General features: G+C 40.0%; 1 protein-coding gene across 3 annotated transcripts; it reads right to left on the bottom strand.

Moving 5' to 3' along the window:
* Window positions 1-9495, bottom strand: lsm8 (LSM8 homolog, U6 small nuclear RNA associated). Of its 3 annotated transcripts, none has more exons than XM_043709601.1 (4): window positions 9388-9495; window positions 5877-5917; window positions 3087-3214; window positions 1-311 (listed from the first exon to the last, which is right to left on the bottom strand). In XM_043709601.1, the coding sequence occupies exons 1-4, from the start codon at window positions 9416-9418 to the stop codon at window positions 221-223; spliced, it is 291 nt and encodes a 96-aa protein (XP_043565536.1). In that variant the 5' UTR covers window positions 9419-9495; the 3' UTR covers window positions 1-220. The 3 variants fall into 3 exon arrangements, with proteins under 3 accessions (XP_043565536.1, XP_043565534.1, XP_043565535.1); XM_043709599.1 differs by lacking the exon at window positions 9388-9495 and adding an exon at window positions 8961-9305; XM_043709600.1 differs by lacking the exon at window positions 9388-9495 and adding an exon at window positions 8961-9306 and having other exon boundaries at window positions 218-306.
* Window positions 9496-12094: the final 2599 nt, after the last annotated feature.

Raw genomic sequence — 12094 nt, 5'->3', positions numbered from 1 at the left:
TTTAGCTTAATATTTCAAGTTTATTTTTTGTCATCAAATACTCAATACAATCAAGTTTTAAGAAATATGTAAATATTCAAAACTACAAATACATAAAAATATTCAAATACGAAATATTTGCTTTCTTCAAACATCAAACTGCCGACATGAGCTATTGTGAACGTATCAGTTTTCTAATCTTCCCAATGTCAGCCATGCATTCACACAGTTCTTAAGTCTTTCAGTGTACCACAGAATTTAAAGGTTCAGCTCTGATGTTTCCCAAATCCAATGCAGAATCTGTTTCTTCATCTATTTCACCAATCACTGCTCTGAAATACAGGAGATGAATAATTATCTTAATTTGTATCTTTAAAGATATTAGCTAGAACATTCCAATTCAACTTACCCAGTAAATTATTAGGAAAAAAAGACTTGCCCCCAATTAGAGCAATTGTTTATTAGATGAAAAGCAGAGATAAAGTTTCAAGTTAAAACTGTTGCCCCATAAAATTAACAATGTCTTTTAACTGCAACAAAAACATAAGTAGCTGGAAAAGCTCAGCAGGTCTGGCAGCATATGTGAAGAGAAATCAGAGTTAACGTTTCAGGTTGGGTGAACTTAGTTCTGAGGAAAGGACACCAACCCGAAACAGTAACTCTGATTTCTCTTCACAGATGCTGCCAGACCTGCTGAACTTTTCCAGCTACTTCTGTTTTTGTTTCTGATTTACAGCATCTGCAGTTCTTTCAGCTTTTATTAAATGTCTTTTAACTGTTCATTTTATACTTACAAAACATATGATAGCAATCACTCAAAGCAACTTCTACATTTGCTCCCAAAAGGTTTCATACTATACTTAATGATTAGCATCAATTCAGAACTAGAATCTGAGGCTAAATAGTTTTGTTAAACTAACTACAGGAGGTCCCCAGGTTACAAGCAGATTCCATTCCACAGTACATTTGTATGTCAACTTTTACATACATCAGAACACAATACTGTACAGTATAAAATTTCCCTTCATAAGTATGGACATTTGTAAAAATCAGGAAGATGCTATCATCCCAACTAAATTTATCTTCTTGTTTATCTTATTAAAGTTGTAGTAAGAATAAAAGCCAATAGTGAGAACATTACAATAATATACAAGGCTCATTTTGTTATGAATGGAAAACAGAAGACTAGAAAGTGTGATTCATGTAGATATGTCAGTAAAGAAATCAGACTATCTTAAAGGCAAATTCTCTGCTTGCAGATACGGACATTTACCGGTAGGTGGCGATAGATCCGATGCCACAAGTACTCAACAGAATCTCATCCTTTCTCACAGCACTTTAAAAAAAATCAGGAGAATAAAACAGGACAGATTTCCAAAACATGAAACCAGATGGATCCAACACACCATGCTTCTGTGGATTACCAAAAATACACAAACCTGGAACCCCCCTCAGTCCCACAGTATCCCTACCTGGGTACACCAACATACAGACTAGCCAAAGAACTTCACCAAAAACAAACACCTAATTGAAGATTCACGCCACTCCATTCACTCCACCCAAGAATTCCTGAACACCAAAGACACCAAGATAGAAGAGGATGAAATAATGGTCTCCTTTGAAATTACAGCTTTTTTCACATCAATTAACATTGACCTGGCCAAAGAAACACTGGCATCACTACTAGAAAAACTAGGACCACAAACACCAGACAACATCCTCAAACTAGTAGACCTGTACCTCACCACACACTTTACATTCAATAACAAAACCTATAAACAAGTCAACGGAACATCTACGGCATCACCAATATCAGGGCTCATAGTGGAAGCAGTAATGCAGAAACTTAAACAGCTGCCCTCCCATCTATCCAACCCAAACTTTGGGTCCGCTTCGTAGATGACACCTTTGTCATCACAGAACGAAACAAATTAGAGGGAATATACAACACAATCATCAATATCCTGACAGGCATAAAATTCACAACAGAGGAGAACGACAACAGATTCCCGTTACGAGACGTGACAGTTGAACGTACAATTAATGGAGAGCTTCAAAACAGCGTCTACAGAAAAACAACAAACACAGACCAAATATTTCAGAAGCAACCATCCCAACACCCACAAACGGAGCTGCATAAAGACATTATTTCAATGAGCTACATCATACTGCAACACCTAAGAATTACAAAAAGCAGAAGAAAAAAATAATATCTACACAACGTTTTCAAGAAAAACAGGTACCCTATAAACACAATCTGCTGATTCCTCAGAAACAAACCCAAACAAGCAGAGACAACGCAACCAAAAACTAAAGCCACATTACCTTACATCAAATACATATCAGAAAGGACTTCCAGACTATTCAGACCCCTTGGCATCATGGTAGCCCACAAACCTACCAACACACTTAAACAGCGACTAATGAACCTAAAGGACCCATTAGATACTACCAGTAAAACTAACATCATTTACAAGATACCATGCAAGAACTGTTAAAAAAAAACATACAATCTAGCAGGAAACTTGCCACCAGAATACATGAACACCAACTGGCCACCAAAAGACACGAACCACTATCACTAGTTTCTATACATTCGGACAAAGAAGGTCACTTTGGCTGAGACAACACACACATCCTAGGACAGGCAAAACAAAGATACACACGGGAATTCTTAAAGGTATGGCATTCTAACCAGAACTCCATCAATAAACACATCGATTTAGATCCTACCTACCTCCCCTTGGAAAAAAACAGAAATGACATCACCCACCTTAAGAAACCAACATATAAAGAGAGAGGCGGGACATACCACTAGAGCTTCACCGAAGATTCTCACTGATGATGTTACTTGTATGGTGATGGAACATCTGAAAACAAACCTTCAAGCTCAGCGTGCTAACTTACACAATTATCATCAACCTGAGCTACAAATCTTCTCAAAAAAGGTCAGTAAAGACTCAGCAGGCTGAAGGGCCTCTTTTATGCTGTACAAGTCTATATGACTCTCATGATTCAAGGATAAAATTTTGTATATGCTCTTTTACTTGTGCATGTTTGATTCTTTAACCAATGATACCCTGTGTTACAAAGTAATCCCCACTTACACATTGTCTCCTCTTACTATGTACAAGCCAAGTACTACTTGTTCCACGCCTTGTTGTGAACTAAATACGCGCTCATGACTTTCATCCAAAATTAGGTTGATGGTTTGGTCAAATCCTTTTAGGGTTCCCTGTGAAAAGAAGGAACTCAAAGTTATTCATAATTCCATTTATTGGTGTTTAAAGTTCCTACCACCTGTTATTTTGGCAAAATTCTCAATTTTATATAATTCATCAGTAATAACAGTAATAAAATGCTGAGATACACAACCCAAATGAAATACATCACATAGGAAAGAAACAAAAGATCCAAATGAGAAATCAGGAGAGAAAGTTTTTTCTGATAAAAAAAAATGAACATTTTCTGAGACAAGGGTTTGAAAATGAACCATGCCTGTTATTTCTTTAAAGCATACAGGGTGTTGAAATTGATCTTGAATAGATTGGCCTGAAATCTCAGGCCCAATACCATTAAACCAGCGAGTTGCAGATAGCAAAGTGCTGTTCAGAAGCAGAACTTGAATCAGGGTAACAATCAGGCTGTAAGATGAGGACTGGGTAAAATCAGATGCCAAGAGTTTGAGAGATTAAAAGTTTCAGAGGATTGTCAACCTTAGAAGTGATGTCAGCAGTCGCTATATGAGATCCCCTATTTTAACTTCTCGAGGCTATGACCTAAAATGGAAGTTGGACTACCATATCACTGATATACCAGGAGAGCTTTGCAACTTGAAAATCAAACATTTCATATCTGGAGCAATTCAATGCAGTTTTGCTTTTAGAAGCAGCGAGGGGAGAGAATAGAGACTGAATGACACCAAGAGTCTTTATAGCAAATAAATTTCTGCCCAATGCCAGCTGTGATTGATCCAATCACCACGTTAAAAGCTTAAATGCAAGGGCAGGAGAGGGAGTGAACATCCAGAGCTTGAAATTTCAAATCATCCATCCCCCTTCCTCTCTTTCTGTGGGAAAGCCAGAAAGCTTAAAAGAAGGAATGCTAACAAGACATTGGTCCACCTGGTCAATAATCTAATCAAAGAACATCCATTGTTTACAGACAACAGCTTGCCATCAGTGCTGAATTTCTTTTAAAAAATGACAATTTAACCCACGCTTGAAATCTGCAATGTGAACTTCAGACTTGTCTATTTTTTCACACATTATATCTTTGTCAACACATCTGTCTTCATCATGGACTGACTGTGTGTGTATTTGCTGATTTTGAAGTGGTACAGTTTAACTTGCACAGTTATTGGTGAGAAATCTTTTTTGTTTAGATTAATTATTATGTTAAGGACAAAATCTACTACAAATTGGCTTTGTGCTCAGTAACATTCACTCAGGCAAATTGGTCATCCTGATGGTCTGATGGGATTTCATACATTTGGGACTGTTCATGGAAAGGTAGGGCATGATTATTGACGCATTGTTCCCAGTTACGTTGTACCAAGTGCAAGTGGCAAAGGAGAAAAAGACAGATATTAGGTTTTTCATATTAAAACAGAATTAGAAGCAGCTAAAAAAATTCTGCTGGCACTGCCAAGAAGGCAGAGGTAATTGAAGTATTGATAAAAGAATCTGGGACTGGTGAAAATACAGGATGGATTAGGTACACAGAGCAGTGCTTCAACAAGTTCTCCTTGGAAGAGAGAAGATTGAGAGGGTATCTGACTGAGTTACACAGAATTCAAGGGGCATACAAAGGGGCAGATAGGAAGGCAATTTTTCCATTAGTGGAGGGGTCAATAACTAGGGGGCACAGATTTAAGGTAAGAGGTAGAAAGCTAAGAGGATATTTGAGCAATTTATTTTCTCACCCGAGAGTGTACTGGGATTCTGGAACTTACTGTCTGAAGAAATGGTTGAGTCAGAAACTCTCATAACATTTAAGCTGGATTTAGATAGTCACTTGCATTGCCATAGCCTCCAGAGCTATGGACCAAGAGCTAGAAAATGGAATTAGAGTAGGGACAAAGCATTAGATCGATCATTTGCTATCAGAGATTCCCGAAATAAATCTAATGTGTTTTGTCCATTCGAATTGACTTATGGTCATCATAAGCTAAGTCGTCCATTAAAACTGATAAAAGAGAAAGCAACAATGAATTCTCAATGTTGGATTATGTACTTATGTTTCTCAGGCAACTAACAGGAGTATTTAAAAACTTCACAGGCAAAAATGAAACATCTCTCAAGAATTAGTATTCCTGGGCTCCACCTAGGAGGGTCATTTTGCCAATTAGCAAGGATGCGCATGGCTATGTATTCAGCAATCTTTCCCCATCATTAATACAGACCTTAAGAATGCAATACAGTGTAGTAGCTTGAAACAATTTCACGAGCCACTCTTATCACTGTCTTGACTACATATCTATTCTATGACAGGGATAGAAGTATCCTACATTTACATATGGCACAAAACATACATAAGCACCACAGTTGCAGCCTCCTTCTTTATTTGAGTAGTCTGTTCCTCAATTTTCTTTTGCCTTACATGGTCAAAGAAAGCAAACTGTAAAACTTTTGCTTTTCTGCAAGTTTCTAAGCCTGGTTAAATCCCACCTGCTCAGGTTCAGTACATAAAACAACCAGGATCTCTCTCTCCAACTGATTGAAACCTGGCCAATCGCAAATATAAAGATGAGCAGCCATAGTCTGCTAGTTCATTTGAAGTCTTCAGTACAAATTCTAGTTATACTAGCCTAGAAGAACTAGATTTTTATTTTTCTTCTGGAATTCCACAATCATGATATTAATAACCAAGATTTGTAAGAATGAAGGTTAACTCACCACAATCATTCTTCCATCTGCTGTAACGACTGCAACTGTTCCTGTAGACTCAAGTTAAGGTAATATATTGATTTTTGCATCTCTTCCTTAGTCAAGATCAGCACGCCTTCTCAATGACAATATGGATAGGTAATAAATGCAGACTTTACTAGCTAAAAGTGAGGACTGCAGATGCTGGAAACCAGAGTTTAGATCAGAGTGGTGGTGGAAATGCACAGCAGGTCAGGCAGCATCCGAGAAGCAGGAAAATTGACGTTTCGGGCAAAAGCCCTTCATCAGGAATAGATGCAGGAAACCTCCAGCTCTGCACTATCCTCATGACCTGTCCTACCTGCCAATCTCCCTTCACACCTATCCGCTCCACCCTCTAGTTAAGTCATCCCATGGAAAAATGAAAAACATCCATTTTTTTCGAACAACTTTATCAATGACTCCACATCCATCTCCACTGTTCTCATACTGACCAATATCCATTAGATGGATCAGATTGTGAATAAAGACAGAATATTTCCCAATTCACGTTACAAAGATTCAAGCAAAAATTGTTTTACCATTAACGTCCCAACCACAATTCTGTTCCCTGTCAATCTATACACGCTCAGTGAATTATAACCCCAAAGTGGTAGTTCAAGTCCCAAATCTAATCAATTGTCATGGCAGTTTAATGCCACACCGATGGCATCATTCATCTCCACTGTTTATTTCACTTCTATTATAACTGAAAACCGCATGCAAGTTTTCACTGTCACTGGTCTCAATTTCTCCAATGCTCTCTTACCAGCCTCCACCCTTTATCAACTCCAAAACTCTACCACTCATATGTCATTCTTCTATCATCCATGCTACTCAGTTTCAACACTGCCCTGTCTAACACATCTCAGTAAAAATCTCACCATGTACACACACTGCCTCCCCACTCTATGCATCTTAATTACTAAGATTAGATTAAGATTACTTTACAGTGTGGAAACAGGCCTTTCGGCCCAACAAGTCCACACCGACCCGCCGAAGCGCACCCACCCAGACCCATTCCCCTACATTTACCCCTGCACCTAACACTACAGGCAATTTAGCGTGGCCAATTCACCTAATCTGCACATTTTTGGAGTGTGGGAGGAAACCGGAGCACCCGGAGGAAACCCACGCAGACACGGGGAGAACGTGCAAACCCGGAATTGAACCCGGGTCTCTGGCGCTGAGAGGCAGCAGTGCTAACCACTGTGCCACCGTGCCGCACATGTACTCCTCACAGTTCCGCGTTCAGTAATCTCTCCATTACTCTCAAACACTACTTCCTATTCTCCAACTATAAAACCCTCAACAATTATCTTTTTTACTGCCCTTTTCATCCTCTCCAATTATTTCTATTTTTTTAGTCCTCTGTCAGATGCACTTAAGCATGTTCTAGAAGATATCAGAGTTGAAAATTGTTATTGTTGAGTGGCAGCTTGTATCCTGAATGATATAGCACAAAACAGAAATGGAACAAAAGTGCTCCCTTCTTAAAATTACTCAAAATTCTGAAACATTGAGACTGCCCAAAGTAATTTTGGTCATTTATCTCCATTTACTCATCATAGGCCTCAACTGTTGCCACACGTTTCATCAGATGAACGTGAACCTAATACAATACTAAACTGAATTTTTTTTTTAAGATTCCCTATAGTGTGGAAACAGGCCCTTCGGCCCAACAAGTCCACACCGACCCTCCGAAGAATAACCCACCCAGACCCATTTCCCTCTGACTAATGCACCTAACATTCTGGACAATTTAGCTTGGCCAATTCACCTGACCTGTATATCTTTGGACTGTGGGAGGAAACCGGAGCACCCGGAGGAAACCCACGCAGACACGGGGAGAATGTACAAACTCCACACAGAGTGTCACCCGAGGCTAGAATTAACATTACATTGGATACCCTTTGAGAATTACTGTAAATATGCCAAAAAGGACTTTTTCTAACTGATGCATAGAAAAATGGAAACTTTTTTTTTAAATTGTAAACTGTAGTAAGGTGTACATAAGAGTCAAGCAGTCCATTGAGCACATTTCACCACTCTAACTGATTTTGTAACAACCATGTGAACAGCAACTTTGAATACAAAGTTAGTCATTCAACATGCAAGACCTGATTTAAGAACAGGCCAGCTGAGATATCCTCATAATGGACTGTCTAGCAGAAAATATTCTGTTAATACACAGCAATGCCATTTCCCCAGCTAGTGTTAGCTTACAAGGGAAACAGAACACCATCACAACATGACTTCAACACTACAGCTATGATACTGGCAAACTTCCACGATGACAGTATAATGCAGAAACATTTTTACTAGAATACCTGAAGGGATATTACTTTAAAATAGAAATAATTAAACAATACAATGCCAAAAAGTATATATTTTTTGAATCAGCACATTAAAATAATTGGACCATCAACTCATGAGACGATTTATAAGGAAAATAATACTTCATAGTTTTCCCAAGGGGAATCTAGCATTAAATCCATTAAACAAATTTGAAGTTTTAATCCCAAATTACAACCAAGCATTTATGCTCTAATGGAGGGCAAATCTGAAATTAGAAGTCATGTAATAACTGTAGTAGGCCATCTGACTCCTCAAACTTGCTGTGCAATTAAATAAGATATTGGCTAATATTTCACTTAAACTACACTTTGTCATCCCATCTCCATGTCCTTTGATTGCCTGACCTTTTTTTGGCTTCAGCGTTAAGTATACTCAACGACCAGACATCTGCAATGCTCTGGGACAGAGAATTCCAAAAGGTTCATACCACAAGTGAAGAAATGGTTTACCCTTTATTCTAAAACTATGCCCCCAGTTCAACATCAATTGGGGAAATGACTTCACAATATCTATCCTATAAAACCCCTATAAAATACTGAATCACTTCGAGATAATGTCTCATTATTCTTCTCCCTTCAAGGGAATATAGGCCCAATTGACTGAATCTCTCCAGGCAGGACAATCCCGTCTGAGTACTCAAGTCTGGCGAACTTCCACCGCACTCCCTCCACGTGTGGTACTCTTTAGAGCAAAACAATAATGCTCCAGATGCAATACCCTGGACAGATGCAGCAAACCTTCCAGAATGGTGCACGACAATCCCCTCACAACGCAGCCATTGACAATCTGGAAGTAAACACACTATCGCTGAGTGTTCACCCGAAGACAAGCAAATGCCTTTTGCAATTTTGACACATTCAGTGCAATCGAGGTCATTCAGCATTCTTTCCACATGAAAGGAACCCTCCGTGATATTACACGTTGCAGAGTTTGGCGCAACAGCCACCAGGAATCATTCAGTTAATGAATCCAGATGGAGAGAGTATTCAATGAAAACACACACCGACACCCCCCGCCCCCGCCAATATCTCACAGCGGGGTGGGGGGTGAGGTGAGGTCCGGTCCGGTCCGGTCCGGTCCGGCCCTGCGGGGTACAGCGAACCCCTCCCAGTCCCCCCACTCCGAGCCCGCTCCCACAGGATACGGTTGATGTAGGTCTCCAGGGCCGACGTCATATTGCTGCAGAGCGGCGGCTCCGGCCGGAAATTCCCGCTCTTGCCGCCAGGGCTGCTGGGTAAACAGACCCGGGGAGCCGATGACCGAGACAATCCACCTCCTCCTCCTTCTTCCCCGGGGACCGGTCCCAGACAGACAGCCAGGCAGGAGCAATCGAAAACAGCACTCACTGATGCTGATTTTGATGTGAAAGTTTACAGAACACAGAACAGTACAGGCCCTTCGACCCTTGCTGTTGTGCCGGCCTTTTATCCTACTCTAAGATCGTACTAACCTACATACCCTTCATTGTACTATCTTCCATGTGCCTATGCAAGAGTCGCTTAAATGTCCCTAATGTATCTGACTCTACTACCACTGCCAGCAGAGCATTCCACACACCCACCACTCTGTGTAAAGAACCTGCCTCATTTCCTCTAAACTTTCCTCCAGTTATCTTAAAATTATGCCCCCTTGTGATAAACATTTCCGCCACGGGAAAGAGTCTCTGGCTATCCATTCTATCTACTCCTCTAAACATCTTGTACACATCTATCAAATCACCTCTCATCCTTCTTCGCTCCAATGAGAAAAGGCCTCGGCTCCCTCAACCTTTCTTTGTAAAGACATGCCCACCAGTCCAGGTAACAACCTGGTAAATCTCCTCTGCAACCTCTCTGAAGGTTCCACGTCTTTCCTATAATGGGGTGACCAGATTTAGAGGGGCAATTTGAATCATATTTCCATCCAGAGGGTCATGGGGGAATCTGCAATGGGCAATACAACCTTTTAAAAGAAGTAGATGGATTTGTACTGGCTGTGTCAAAGCTACAGGCCAGGTGCTAGAACATGGGATTAGTGTGGGTAAATTGGGGCAGACTGGATGGGCCAAAGGGACTCTCCTGACCTGTAATGAGGTAAAAAACAATGACTGCAGATGCTGGAAACCAGATTCTGGATTAGTGGTGCTGGAAAAGCACAGCAGTTCAGGCAGGATCGGAGGAGCAGTACTGCTCCTCAAATGCTGCCTGAATTGCTGTGCTTTTCCAGCAGCACTAATCCTGACCTGTAATGATTCCAGTTCATATTATATACAGCTCTATCATAACCTCTTTGAAACCTCTAGTGACTTTAATACTGTAATCAGAAGTCATACAACACTAGGTTATGGTCCAAGAGGTTTATTTGAAATCACAAGCTTTTGAAGCAATGCTCCTTCGTCAGGTGAAGTGCAGCGCCCTGAAAACTTGTGATTTCAAATACACCTTTTGAACTATAACCCAGTGTCATGTAACGTCTGACTTTCTCCACCCCAGTCCAACACTGGCACCTCCACATCATGGCTACCATTTCATTCTGTGGGCAAGTATCTTATTTGCCTTCATAACCACCTCGTCTTCCTGCCCTGTTACCTTTAAGGATCCATGGACATGCACACAAAAGCCCTTCTTCCTCTGGATTTCCTTGGTTCCTACCATTTAGACGTATACTCCTTTGTCTTGTTATCCCTTTCTAAAATGCATCACTACACACTTTTCAGGGTTATGCTCACAGCACTGACATAATGACCAGATCAGCTCTTTTACTGATGTTGGTTAATGGATTAACAATGGACAGGGGCTCTCCTCTGCATTTCTTCAAAATGTTGCCTTTAGATTTTTCATATGTGATGTAAACAAGACCTCTTTAATATCTCTTAAAATGGCATCCCCTATTTTTGTTCTCCTTGTTTGACTACAACAGTTACCTTTTAAAATGTTTGCTGTCAATTCAGCATGTGTTCAGCTGGCTATGTGCAGTGATAATCAATTCACTGATATATAAGTTTTTTTAAAAAAAGAACAATTTTTATTTATTTTCTCCTTGTATGGGATATGGATGCCACTGGCAAGACCAGCATTTGTTGTCCATCCTTTTTTGTTTTATAAATGTTTTTGTTGAAAATCTTTTCAAAACATGTATATACAAATAAAAAGAATAACACCATCAAAACAGAAAAAAGGCAGTACCAAAAAGGCTATAACACAGTACCATTGTTAATAAACGACCTAGTATTCTACCAGAACAATCATATCTACTTAACTTAAGCTAAACTACAAACATATTAAATAAATACTAATTTAAACTACATCCAAATAAATTAAATCATATCTCACTACTTTATTCTATGTCACTCGTCACACCTCCACTGAGGCTCCCATCCCTGGGAGCATCATCTACAGTACCCTTATTCTTTTTCCCCCAGTTTACTCCTCCCAGGACCCCAGAGGCACCCATACTGATTCTCATGGTTATATCACGGCCCTAATTAATATTGCTGACAAGTAGCATCAATATAATTTCAAAAGTGCCACTATGTCTTGTAAAACTGTTCCGTTTTGTGGTGCACCATATTTGTGAGGTAATCTTGGGAGAGATGCTCCATCACCAGTCTACACCACCCTGTAAGACCTGGTAGTTTTTCTGTCGTCCAGTTCACCAGAATGTTCTTCCCCGCACAGTGAGTACGATGTTACACAATCTCTTCCTGTTCCCCCAGAGAGGGCAAATTTGGCAACCCCAAAAGAAGAAATACCGGATCCACGTTAATTTCAAGCCCCAGGATAACCTTTAGCTCCCTTACTATAGCATTCCAGTATCTCTGGATCTTACAACAGGACCAGTAACAGTGTGAGAGTGTCTATACTAATGTTACA

The sequence above is a fragment of the Chiloscyllium plagiosum genome, chromosome 19 (assembly GCF_004010195.1).
Source record: "Chiloscyllium plagiosum isolate BGI_BamShark_2017 chromosome 19, ASM401019v2, whole genome shotgun sequence".
NCBI lineage: Eukaryota > Metazoa > Chordata > Chondrichthyes > Orectolobiformes > Hemiscylliidae > Chiloscyllium > Chiloscyllium plagiosum.
This window is presented reverse-complemented; position numbering and strand designations above follow the sequence as displayed.